We start from the raw sequence: 13,600 nt of genomic DNA on the forward strand, positions 1-13,600 counted from the left end.
GCAGATCCTGTGAATGATCTAGGAGTAAATGGGGCAAAGGTCCAAACAGTTATGAAGTTATTGTAGTACGAGCTATCATCTTTTATCACACTATGATAGGGGAGACTGAGGGCAATTTTGACAGTTTTTGTATTTTACTCTTTTGCTCAGAGACCACTTGAACAAGTCTAGTAACTTTTTACATCTGTCTCCTAATCATTCATACCATTTCTATGTCTATACATAAGACGGTCAGCTCACAGTATTGATTTGAATCAGAAATGTCCGGAAGTCTGCTACATTTGCCCTGGTGCCAGAGGTAGCTGCAGTAGCTGGGTTCAAATGTAGCAACAAAAAAATATGAATTGTCTATTATCATAGACACGTAATGATTTTGTAAGAAATATGAGTATGTCTTTGTACGGAACCAATAATTATAGTAACACCCATTATTTTGCATGGTCATTCAGTTCCTCTGAAAACATCTGAATTCTCTGATGGTGCCCAGATGATGTGTGTTTACAACTTCTTTGTCACTCTACAGGACCCCAAGGCTATTTAAAGTTATTATTTGGATAGTTCATGTACAGTGCCTTCAGAACGTATTCAGACCCCTTGACTTTTTCCACATATGCTAGCCTTATTTAAAATGTTATTTAAAAAAAATGTTTTCCCCTCAATCTACACACAGTATCCCATAATGACAAAGCAAAAATGTATTGCAAATGTTTCAATAAAAAGCCAACTGAAATATTACATTTACCTAAGTATTCAGACCCTTTATTTACTCAGTACTTTGTTGAAGCACCTTTGGCAGCGATTACAGCATTGAGTCTTCTTGGGTATGACACTACAAGCCTGGCACACCTATATTTGAGGAATTTCTCCCATTCTTCTCTGCAGATCCTCTCAAACTCTGTCAGATTAGATGGGTAGCGTTGCGGCACAGCTATTTTCAGGTCTCTCCAGAGAGGTTCGATCGGGCTCTGGATGGGCCACTCAGGGACATTCAGAGACTTGTCCCGAAGCCACTCCTGCGTTGACTTGGCTGTGTGCTTAGGGTCGTTGTCCTGTTGGAAGGTATACGTTCACCCCAGTCTGAGATCCTGAGTGCTCTGTAGCAGGTTTTCATCAAGGATCTCTCTGTACTTTGCTCCGTTCATCTTTGCATATATCCTGACATCCCCACAGCATGATGCTGCCACCACCATGCTTCACCGTAGGGATGGTGCCAGGTTTCCTCCAGACGTGACACTTGGCATTCAGGCCAAAGAGTTCAATCTTGGTTTCATCAGACCAGAGAATCTTGTTTCTCATCATGTGAGAGTCTTTAGGTGCCTTTTGCCAAACTCCAAGCGGGCTGTCACGTGCCTTTCACTGGAATGTTCTCCCATCTCCACAGAGGAACTCTAGAGTTCTGTCGGAATGACCATCGGGTTCTTGGTCATCTCCCTGACCAAGGCCCTTCTCCCCCGATTTGGATGGGCGGCCAGCTCTAAGAGTCTTGGTAGTTCCAAACTTTTTAATTTAAGAGTGATGGAGGCCACTGTGTTCTTGGGGACATTCAATACTGCAGATATTTTTTCGTACCCTTCTCCAGATCTGTGCCTCAACACAGTCCTGTCTCGGTGCTGTACGGACAATTCCTTTGACCTCATGGCTTGGTTTTTGCTCTGACATGCATTGTCAACTGTTGGACCTTATATAGACAGGTGTGTGCCTTTCCAAATCATGTCCAATCAATTGAATTTACCACAGGTGTACTCCAATCAAGTTGTAGAAACATCAAGGATGAGCAATGGAAACAGGATGCATCGGAGCTTATTTTCGAGTCTCATGGCAAAGGGTCTGAATACTTCCATAAATAATGTCTTCCTTTTATCAATTTTAGAACAAGGCTGTAACGTAACAAAATATGGAAAAAGTCAAGGGGTCTGAATACTTTCCGAAGGCACTGTAAAATTGCCCCCAACCCAACAGCCATGACAAAACCTCATATGCCTAGCAAGAGACAACAAAATTGACACCTGTCATTCATGTCAATGTTTGGCCAACATAGAGTGATGAAAGTTCTGGGTATGTACCATGTGAGTTTTATCACTCTAGCTTGTGTTACACTTGCCCCCTGTTACAATTTCCCCCAGTCTCCCCTACCTGCCATTCTAAGTTATTTTAACATGGTCTTCAGGCACTCCCTATTACACAGGGAGATAGCGATGACATACGGTCTAAAATGATCCTGAGTGATGCAGCATCTTCCTCCCTCCCTACACTGTAACAAACAAGACCCCATCTTAACCATACTGACACACTTCCTGGCTTCTAGCTTGTGGACAGCCTGCTGTCTTTGGCAATGAGCGCTGCATTATATAGTCCAGTTACACTGACAGTTATCTTTCTTTCTCCCTTTCCCCATCCCCCTCTCTACCTTTCACTCTCTCTCCCCCAGGCAGTGGCGAAGCCGGCACGTGGCATTAGGCGAGAGGATGTTTTGTCTCTGGCCCAGTGTGAGAGCCTCCCTCCGGGAAAGCTGGCGTTGGACGCGGGGCCCAACGGGCCGCTGACCCCCCCCTCCCTTGTCTCTGTGATTTATGGCTACTGGGGATCTGGCCACTGCAGAATCCTCTTTCGCTTTCACATTCACAAACACATACACTGCACCACTGGACAGAGCCACACACACTGCACCACCTTCGCCAGTGCTGCCCCACAGGGTGATTCCGCCACACACTGAATAACAGAATCTCTCTCAGCCTCCACACGCACTGAGGGACTGAGCTGCACAAACACACTGCTTTTCTCTACCCCATAGAACCTCACATTGCACTCTGTGTCCTATACATGCCCCTCACACACCCCTCTGTGTATCTTCCACTCCCCCTCAGTGTGTGGATTAGCATCCCAGTATCAGTCATGGACCGTCAGCCATATAGCACCTCACTGTGGCGCCTGCTTTACTAGCAGGGGGGGATCAATGGAACTGCGCTGAGTGATGAGATGATGTTCCTGTGTTCGCATGGCCTGAGAAATGACCTACCAGCAGCCCTGCAAAGACTGACACACCCTCCCCGCCCCTCCCCCACGACTTCACTGTTTTTACTCACTGGACTGACTCTCAATACATTAACTGTATGACTCACTGGTGTTCCCACAGGAACCCATTATTTTTCTAAACTCGGACACCGTGAACTGGAGGTGAGGGCCAGCAGGCGGTCGGGTCCAGTCCTCGCCATGGTGTTGCCACCTCCGGACAAACGCCACGTGTGCCTGACCACCATCGTCATCATGACCAGCATGGCCTTCATGGACGCCTACCTGGTGGAGCAGAACCAGGGGCCCAGGAAGATCGGCGTGTGCATCATCGTGCTGGTCGGGGACATCTGTTTCCTCATCGTGCTGCGCTACGTTGCCGTGTGGGTGGGCGCCGAGGTACGCACGGCCCGCCGCGGCTACGCCATGATCCTCTGGTTCCTCTACATATTTGTGCTGGAGATCAAGCTCTACTTCGTCTTCCAGAACTGCAAGGCGGATAGGAAGTCTCTGGAGACTGTGGCCCGGAAAGCCTTGACTCTGTTACTGTCCGTGTCCGTCCCAGGGCTTTACTTGGTTCTAGTGGCTCTGGACAACATGGAGTACGTGAGGACCTTCAGGAAGAAGGAGGACATGCGGGGGAGGCTCTTCTGGGTGGCTCTAGATCTTCTGGATCTTCTGGACATCCAGGCCAACCTGTGGGAACCTCAGCGGACTGGCCTGCCAATCTGGGCCGAGGGACTGATGTTTTTCTACTGCTACATCCTCCTCCTCATCCTGCCCTGCGTCTCGCTCAGTGAGATCTCCATGCAAGGGGAGCACGTGTCACCCCAGAAGATGATGCTCTATCCCATCCTCAGCCTAGTCACCATCAACGTGGTCACCATCCTGATCCGTGGGGTCAACATGGTCCTGTTCCAGGACAGTAGAGTCTCGACCATCTTCGTGGGCAAGAACGTGGTGGCGATCGCTACGAAGGCATCCACGTTCCTGGAGTACCGGCGTCAAGTGAAGGAGTTCCCCCACCCGCAGAACACCATGGCATTGGAGCTGCAGCAGAACTCGGTGTGCCATGGACATGCGCCCCACACGTCGCACTCGCAGACCCTGCCCAACTCCACCAACCTGCCCCACGAACCCTCGCCAGCTCGCGACATAGACACATGATCGCCAGACACATGAGTCACTCCACCGTTGTGATCAGTGACTAACCAAAACCCTAAGTTCTGGCTGGACTTGTTCTATCTATCCAGCCGTGGAGATGTTGGTGTTAAGAGAGAAATGGGTTTCAAGACAGGATTGTATTGTTCTTCCTGTCATACAACTGTGAACAACTGTGGATATAACAACTAGAGGGATATTTATAGCCTAGACTGTCTGTTGGAGAAGGAGAAAGATTCACCTTCTTGATTCTGACAAGAAGGAACTGACATGGTTTTTATTGAATTGTGTATCGAATTGTGTTTTTAAATTAACCGTTTTAAAACTTTATTAATAATATCGGACAATCTCCATATTATGCAGCTCAGTGATGTACGTATGTTGTGTAACAGTAAATTGGAAAATGTGTTCCTCCCTGAATATATATATCAGATTTTTTTCAAATGCCCCTTTTTCGACCGTCCATTGTGTGGCTTTTATTCTTTGTTGTCCTTAGAAACGGAGGTACACCCCTCGCTCTGAAGAAGCACTTCAGTTGAAGTGGAGAAAGAGAGGATGGAGAGAACGGGAAGGAGAAAGGGTCAATAAGAAGGTTTGTTTGAGCCGTGGTGGGGGATGGGTGCCAATAGAAGAGTGAAATTCAGCCTCTGCTTAGTTCTGCTGAGAAAGGAGCCTGCTGCTTCTGTCAGTGTGATGTTTTATGACCAAATGTCTGATAAAAGCACCAGAGCTCAGCACTATTCACTCCACTCAAGGCAGCCAACTCTCTGTGTGTGTGTGTGTGTGGGCGGATGGGGGGGGATGCGTGTGAAACTGTATTTTGATGTACTGTAAGCGTGTGGCTTAACAAAAGTGGGTGTGAAAGAAACAACAAAGGGGAGAAGAGATGTGTTCATGTCAGAAAAACAGAAGGGAGAAAGATCATGTTGATTTCCCTTACTGAAGTCAAATAATGCAGAGAAGTGCAGACATGGCCTCGTTGACAAACGTTGAAATATAAATGTACAATCCAACCTGAAAACTGCAAACTATTTCTACTTAACTGATGAAGTGAGTGTTAAAGTATTATTCACATGATTAATTATTATTATTATGTACATTCTTTACAAAAACGTTATGTTGGAGGCAAGTAATGTTTTAATAAAAGTATCCAAAGAATGCGAGAGATTTGTCTTTCTCTTAACCCACAGTCTCTGACTTGGAGGCTACATGACCTAGGACGTGTTGCAGTACTCAGCATTATACAGAAGAGGAATGTAACCTTCAAAGAGCCAGGTTAAAAAGGATCCAAAATGTACTTTTGTCTACAAGAAAATTGATTAATTCTCTTTTCAGTTTTTCTAAAGAGAACTGATGTATAAAAAAAAATAAGACAAATTAACAATTCCACTGAATGCATTTTTCCAAATAGCACTTTCATATTTTTCTACCCCCCCCCCTCTCATGTTGTATTCTCTATTTTCTCCTATTGTCTGAACTCTTCCATGGCCCCTGTCAAATCACACTTCAATTGCTATGTGAACTCTGATGTTGCTATGGAAACATTGTTACATGGGCCAACCCTGGCATTACAGAGAGAGTTCAGCCACGTGAACAATGTACTATTATGTAACCGGAATGATCAATGCACAGGTCAACCACAGGTAACAGCACTCCAAGACACAATGGAGAATCCTCAGGGCCCTTTGACCCCATCAACAATAACTGACTGGAACTCAGTGACTGTACCCTTTAACCTACGGAAAGGAAAGAAAGGCGGCACCTGATGACAGCAAATGGAAGAATGACAATTCTCTTTTTTCCATTCTTTGAAAATGAGCAGTGCCCTTTCAACTTTACACTATTGCTTTAAGATGAAAGAGGATACATGAACAGAAATACTGTTGTGAAGATCATTCAGCTTACTAGAAGGTATAAATGTGGGTTTGTTACATCTAAGCCTTGCTCTCAGTGTGTCTCCAGCTCAGGGCACAGTTGTTCCAATAACACACAACACCACAGATTGCCATTATTGTTTGAATAAATCTTGTCAGAGGGGAGAGAAAGTAAATGGCAAACTTGGAAATAGGAATAAATTACCTGTAGCCGCCTCAGCAGGAGCTCACCTTAGCGAGAACTCTTGCAGGGCGAGACTCATTCACAAATCAACTAGGAGCCTGTGCATCTGGAAATTAACTGTGTTCCCTCCATACGTAATAAGGTTTGTGAAGCACTTTCTACCTCTACCTACCTGTGATTTATTTCGCATCCATAACTTTGTGAAATATTCAATTTCGAGAACATTAATTCAGGACGGCGTGCATAGAGGCGATAAGGGGACTCAGGCGAGCTACTGTAGTGCGGGTGTTGTGGGTGTTGACCAACCTTGCTGACTCGACTGTTTCTCCAATCTCCATGCGGCTGGTCTATCCTCTGCTCTACTACGCCCCAAACCCTCGAATCACTTAGCCAGCCACGCTAGCTGCCCTGAGCCCAATACCACTTCCCACTGTGTGAGAAGGAGCCCCATCTATATGGAAATACAGGTACTGGAGCTCTGCCTCTGGTGGGTACATGTCATTCACACTTTTGCCACTAGAGACCTCATCAACAAATTGAGAGAAAGGGAGGGTTATTCCACATGACGCCTTGTTCTTTTTATAGTGCACATATTTTGACCAGGGCAATAACACACGCACAAGGAAAATAAACAACACTGTCCCCGAAAAGTTTTCAAAATACATCAAGACTTTACCACCTCACCCAACACACCTCTTCCTGTAGGCCTAGTCAGAAGCCATTTCTCATTTTCAATGCCTTTCTCTGGAGCCTAAACCAATCAAAAAATGCTTGAATCCCCGTGAGCGACACAACACATAACTTTAACACTGATGAAATGTATACTGAAGCAAACATTTCACCCACCTTTCAGATCAAATATCTGCATACCTTTGATTTATGTCCATCCCAATGAAATAATTCCATGCGCCCGCTTGGCTTTTGTCTTCATAAACTTTCACTCAAAATGCAAAGCACACTACTAAAATTCTGCCCAGACATTCCGTCTAACCTTGCAGAAACTGCTGGAGTTCATCACTCAAGATTAGTTCCTTTCTCGAGGTCGCATTGGGTTGTCAGATTAGCTCAAATCGCCAATTTCTCAGCCTCTGGGTTTCACAGAAACACAACACTTTTAAATGAATGATGTGACAAATGTTCCTAACAAGTGTCTATGGATGAAATGCATCAAAAAAATATATTTTCAAAACATGGAAAAATAGACTAAAATGTATATATTTCTTCAACTGCAACAGAGGGCGCCCTAGCAGTGGAGGTATTTTATGCAGTGGAGCATATTTTCTTGCCCAGAGTGAGGCTTTTATTTGCAAGTGGAGATACTAGCCAGTGACTGTACAATACTTACAAATAAAAACAGAACACGGGAGTATACTACAAAGCAGGTTCAATGACTTAGCCAGCTAACATCAATAGACAGCCAGAAATAACTCTAGATTTTCAGGTTCATTAAGAAAGCTAAACTTGGTTGTTCAGATAACTAGACCAGGCCCATTTCATTCTTATCTTTCTGTATCAGTCTATCATTCTAAATATTCCATTGCCATACTGGCTGGCAAATGTCTTATCCCTTGCTCGCTAGCTAGCCATCTACGGCTAATTTACAGTCACGTCAAACAGTGCAGACAGAATAACAGTTTAAGCTGTTTTCTAGTGACATTTGGATACATCCATAACAATGAGCTAATAAGTAGCGATTTCTCCTGGTATATAAAAAGTTCTCTCTCGTCAGGAAGGAGCTAGCCAACTTCAAACTGAAGCTGGAAAGACTGCAAACTAGCTGCACTTTGTTTCATTTTTACCTTTTTTTCCAATTACATTTCTTTGTATATATCCATAAAAAGGATGCCAGCTGATTCATGATTTCGACTGGCTGAAATACGATGCCTGTCTGTCTGTCTTGTCTACACTACCGACCCCGACACGTTCATTACTAAGGGACAGCTGGAGATCGAATTTGAATATTGAAACAATGTTGCAAATGTTGGAGAGACTGACAGCAAGGTTTATACAAATCTCTTTGTTGTTGAAAACTAAATGTTAGTCTAAAAGAAATGTGAGATAATGTCTATATGTTTTTTAAAGTGGAGATGAAGTTTATAACTTGCATGGCTGGGCTGATGAGACAGTGGATTGCGCAGTCAGATGGAACAGAGAAAATAGGTATTTTAACATCATTTAACATCATCATTTAACACGATTTAGCCAGTGGTAACTTGTGGAATAGACACCGGCTGGAATGCGGTTTTAACAAATCCACATTCAGGATTAGACCCGTCCGTTGTATAAACAATGATTAATTAACAAACAAAGGCAATAATTGTTTTATCAGTAAGAAGTGGTCGTTTGATTGGTATAGTTATTGTTATATTTTCTCACAAGCCTTAGATTAGATTTGTATTGGGAGTACATTGTAACATTTGTTACAATGAACCGCTTACCTAAAATGCAATGGTATTTAGACACATTCACATAATGATATAAACGGTCACTTCTTTACATCAAGTTTGCCAATACAACTAAGATAATACCCTAGAAAAAGTATATTTCATATTCAAGTCATATTCATACTTTTGAATTGTAAAAGTATATATTTGACTACTCTGTTTTAGGGAAATATTACATGCATAAAAGATCAAAGGAAAATACTTTTCTATCAGATTCAAATCAGAGAAGATTTCAATTCCCTCGAATTTTTGCCATTGAAGATCATGTAGTAATTAACCCTGCAGCCTGTTACAATTAGCCATGTGAGAAATACACGGGGGGCATTTTACCACCACTTTTGGTTGAATTGTAAACGACTGGTATGTCCTAGAAATGTTGTCACAGTGTGTAATGGTGGCTAACACCATACTCAAACCGGCCACGCGCAAATAGATTTTGTCCCCCCACACCAAACATGATCAGGACACGCAGGTTGAAATATGTTAAGCACTTGGCAACACAGATGCTGGTTTTTGCACGCGAACAGTGTGGGTGCAATAACTGAATACATGTATGTTTAAATGTATTTTGCAACACTCACACACACAACGCGAGCATTGTGGTCAGCATGTTAGATATGCTGTATGTTGTTTGTATACAAATATTATGAATCTACCTCAAATAATATTTTCTAAATAAGCAAAACCTATAAGTGTTACTTTGTGCCCCGGTCTCATGAAGAACAAACAAGGTAAACATTTGCATTTCTTTAGATTTGCCTTCAAGTTGTAATTGGTAAACATATACCCTGTGAAACAAAACCTCTGGATAGTGAAACGTATGGTACGTAAACAATTATATTAGTGGGAGACGCACAAGGTGCGGGTAGGTAACAACAACTCCACCCCGCTGATCCTCAACACTGGGTCCCCACAGGGGTGCGTTCTCAGCCCTCTCCTGTACTCCCTGTTCACCCACGACTGCGTGGCCATGTACGCCTCCAACTCAATCACCAAGTTTGCAGACGACACTACAGTGGTAGGCTTGATTACCAACAACGACGAGGCGGCCGACAGGGATGAGGTGAGGGCCCTCAGAGTGTGGTGTCAGGAAAATAACCTCACATTCAATGTCAACAAAAGAAAGTAGATGATCATGGACTTCAGGAAACAGCAGAGGGAGCAGCCCCCTATCTACATTGACGGGACAGTAGTGGAGAGGGTGGCGTTTTAAGTTCCTCAGCGTACAGATCATGGACAAACTGAAATGGTCCACCCACACAGACAGCGTGGTGAAGAAGGCGCAGCAGCGCCTCTTCAATCTCAGGAGGCTGAAGAAATTCGGCTTGTCACCAAAAACACTCACAAACTTTTACAGATGCACAATCGAGAACATCCTGTCGGGCTGTATCACCGCCTGGTACAGTTGCTCCGCCCATAACCGGAAGGCTCTCCAGGGGGTAGTGAGGTCTGCACAACGCATCACCGGGTGCAAACTACCTGCCCTCCAGGACACCTACACCACCAGATGTCACAGGAAGGCCATAAAGATCATCAAGGACAACAAGCACCCGAGCCACTGCCTGTTCACCCCGCTATCATTCAGAAGGCGAGGTCAGTACAGGTGCATCAAAGCGGGGACTGAGAGACTGAAAAACAGCCATCACTAACATTGAGTGGCTCCTGCCAACATACTGACTCAAATCTCTAGCCACTTTAATAATGGAAAAATTGATGTAATCAATTTATCACTAGCCACTTTATATAATGTTTACATACCCTACATTACTCATCTCATATGTATATACTGTATGCTATACCATCTACTGCATCTTGCCATCTTAATGTAATTAAATGTATCACTAGCCACTTTATATAATGTTCTCATACCCTACATTACTCATCTCATATGTATATACTGTATGCTATACCATCTACTGCATCTTGATGTAATGTATCACTAGCCACTTTAAACAATGCCGCTTCATATAATGTTTTCATACCCTACATTACTCATCTCATATGTATATACTGTACTCTATACCATCTACTGCATCTTGCCTATGCCGTTCGGTATTTTTATGTACATATTTGTATTCATTCCTTTACACTTGTGTGTATAAGGTGGTTGTTGTGAAAGTGTTAGGTTATATTACTTGTTAGATCTTACTGCATGGTCGGAACTAGAAGCACAAGCATTTCGCTACACTCGCATTAACATCTGCTAACCATGTGTATGTGACAAATAAATTTGATTTGATTTGACAACCAAAGCTTTCGGTGCCAAACACATTGCCGATGCTCCCAACTCAAACACTAATACATGTCTCTTCTTGTTCACAGGGGATCAACAATCAAAAGACATGGCCTTACACATAATGTTTCATTAAATAAAGGTGCACTTATAATCCAATAAACCACGTCAGATGTCAGTTATTTAGAGTTTATTGGTACACCCGTCAGTCAATCTATTTAACTTAATAAAAACATCCATATCAAAATCCGTCAGTTTAAACTAGAGATATCTGTTTTTTGCATGGGCTGTGTCTCAATCCACCACATCTGCCTGTTAGCCTTTCGGATCTGTGGTGGAAAGTGGCTGGGTAAGTTACAGCGATGTTTGTCAGACCAGGAGACATCCGAAAAATCGGTCTTCTAACAAAAATGTCTGTAGCGTCCATACGGTTTGGCCGACTAACTAATATGATATTCGGTATTCTCCGTTTTGGGACTTGTCTGGTGTTAACCCAGTACCCGTTAACACAATTTGTGGAATATGGAGGTAGTTTAGTTCCAACAAAAAAGGGGTTAAATATGTGTCCCTAAAAGTATCCTAGATATAAAACAGTTTATATAAAACAATTCCTCCTGTATAAAACTTATATTTTCCATCAATGTTTATGATGAGTATTTTTGTAATTTGATGTGGCTCTCTGAAATTTCACCGGATGTTTGTTTGAGACAATGATTACTGTACATAATGCGCCAATTTCAACTGGGGTTTTTGGACATAAAGATTAACTTTATCGAACAAAACACACATTTATTGTGTAACATGAAGTCCTGTGAGTGCCATCTGATGAAGATCATCAAAGGTTAGTGATTAATTTAATCGCTATTTCTGACTTTTGTGAGCCCTCTCCTTGGCTGGAAAATGGCTGTAGGGTTCTCTGTGACCAGGCGCTGACCTAAAATAATCGCATGGTGTGCTTTCGCCGTAAAGCCTTTTAGAAATCGGACACTTTGGTTGGATTTACAAAAAGTTTATCTTTAAAATTGTGTATAATTTTAATTATGGGATTTCTGTTGCTTTGAATTTGGCTCCCTGCAATTTCACTGGCCGTTGTCGAGGTGGGGCGCTACCGTCCCACTGGTACCAGAGAGGTTAAACAAATCAAAATATATTTTATATTTGTCAGGTCTACTCCCGCTTCTCCCATCCAGTGTTCGACATCGCCGGTTTTCTAACCACCGGTCCTGGCAACCATCATTACGCACACCTGGCATAAATCATTTCGCACACCTGCACTTCATCATGAGGCCCACCTAGACTCCATTACCTCACTCATTACCTCCCTTTATCTGGCACTCCCTTAGGTTCATTTCCCATTGCTTCTGTCTTTCATGTCAAGATGCTACTCCTATGTTGTGCTGATCCATGTTCTTTGTTGTATTACAATTTTCTCAACTCCCAGCATTAAGGTTACAGAATACTACCACAACAAATGGAAGCAGCAGCAAATCAGAACATCTCCCAGATGGTTGACAAGCAGGGATACGTACTTCATCAACACCACGACCAGCTGGCGCAACTGAGGACGGCTTTGGAAGAGGTTCCTCGCAGTGTTCAACGTCTCGAACATACCCGAGAGGCATTCCCTTCAACTAGCGGAGGATACTCTACCACCAGTCGGACAGCGAGCCAGCACACCAGCCCATTCAGCAACCCACCCAGGTCAGCGATGCCCGTTTGTCTGGATTCGTATGAGGGGTTCATGACTCTGTTCAAAGGTATCTTTGATCATCCACCGGAGGGCAGAGAGGGGGGTGAGGGCCTACTCCAACTATGGCAGGAGGATCAGACTGCTGCCGAGTACGCGCTCACCTTCCAGACAGTAGCAGCATCCCAAATGAGCCGGCGCTTCGTACTCTATTCAGAAGAGGACTGTGCGAGGAGGTCCAGACGGAATTGACCTGTCGAGATGACAACCTCTCCTCGCGATGGCTATCTGTCTGGATAACCTACATTGGGAGCATTGGTACTCTCATTGCTTCTTTCCCTCCCTCAGTGAAAACTTTGGATCAGAGCCTGAACCCATGGAGGTAGGGGTCACAGGCCGCCCCGCGGTGCAGCAACACAAACAGAGACAGCTGGGTCTCTATTGTGATTAAGAAGGGAACCAGCTCCAGCAGTGTCCGAAACGTCCCAAATCGCGATCCACGAGAGCAGAGGGACAGCCAAGTGATCTTCCACCTCCTGGGGCAAGTGTGAGTATCTCTTCATCACTTTCTGACAAACCCTTTTGGTGTCAATCACCAAAAAGAGTGTCCCTCATACTGTTTTTACAGCGTTAGTGGATTCCGGTGCCGCGGGGAACTTTCCTCCTCTCTTAACATCAAATCAAATCAAATTTTATTTGTCACATACACATGGTTAGCAGATGTTAGTGCGAGTGTAGCGAAATGCTTGTGCTTCTAGTTCCGACAATGCAGTAATAACCAACAAGTAATCTAGCTAACAATTCCAAAACTACTATCTTATAGACACAAGTGTAAGGGGATAAAGAATATGTGCATAAAGATACATGAATGAGTGATGGTACAGAGCGGCATAGGCAAGATACAGTAGATGGTATTGAGTGCAGTATATACATATGAGATGAGTATGTAAACAAAGTGGCATAGTTAAAGTGGCTAGTGATACATGTATTACATAAGGATGCAGTAGA

General features: G+C 43.7%; 1 protein-coding gene across 1 annotated transcript in view; it reads left to right on the forward strand.

Annotated features, from left to right (window-relative positions):
- Positions 1 to 5,306, forward strand: part of LOC112251753 (transmembrane protein 121-like) — a 67,214-nt gene extending 61,908 nt beyond the window's left edge. Inside the window, exon 2 of the mRNA XM_024422704.2 lies at positions 2,429 to 5,306. Coding sequence (XP_024278472.1) covers positions 3,211 to 4,176 — 966 coding nt within the window. The 5' untranslated portion in view covers positions 2,429 to 3,210 and the 3' untranslated portion in view covers positions 4,177 to 5,306. The remainder of the gene's footprint in view (positions 1 to 2,428) is intronic.
- The last annotated feature ends 8,294 nt before the right edge of the window (positions 5,307 to 13,600 follow it).

This window comes from Oncorhynchus tshawytscha, linkage group LG05 (genome assembly GCF_018296145.1).
Source record: "Oncorhynchus tshawytscha isolate Ot180627B linkage group LG05, Otsh_v2.0, whole genome shotgun sequence".
Taxonomy (NCBI): Eukaryota; Metazoa; Chordata; class Actinopteri; order Salmoniformes; family Salmonidae; genus Oncorhynchus; species Oncorhynchus tshawytscha.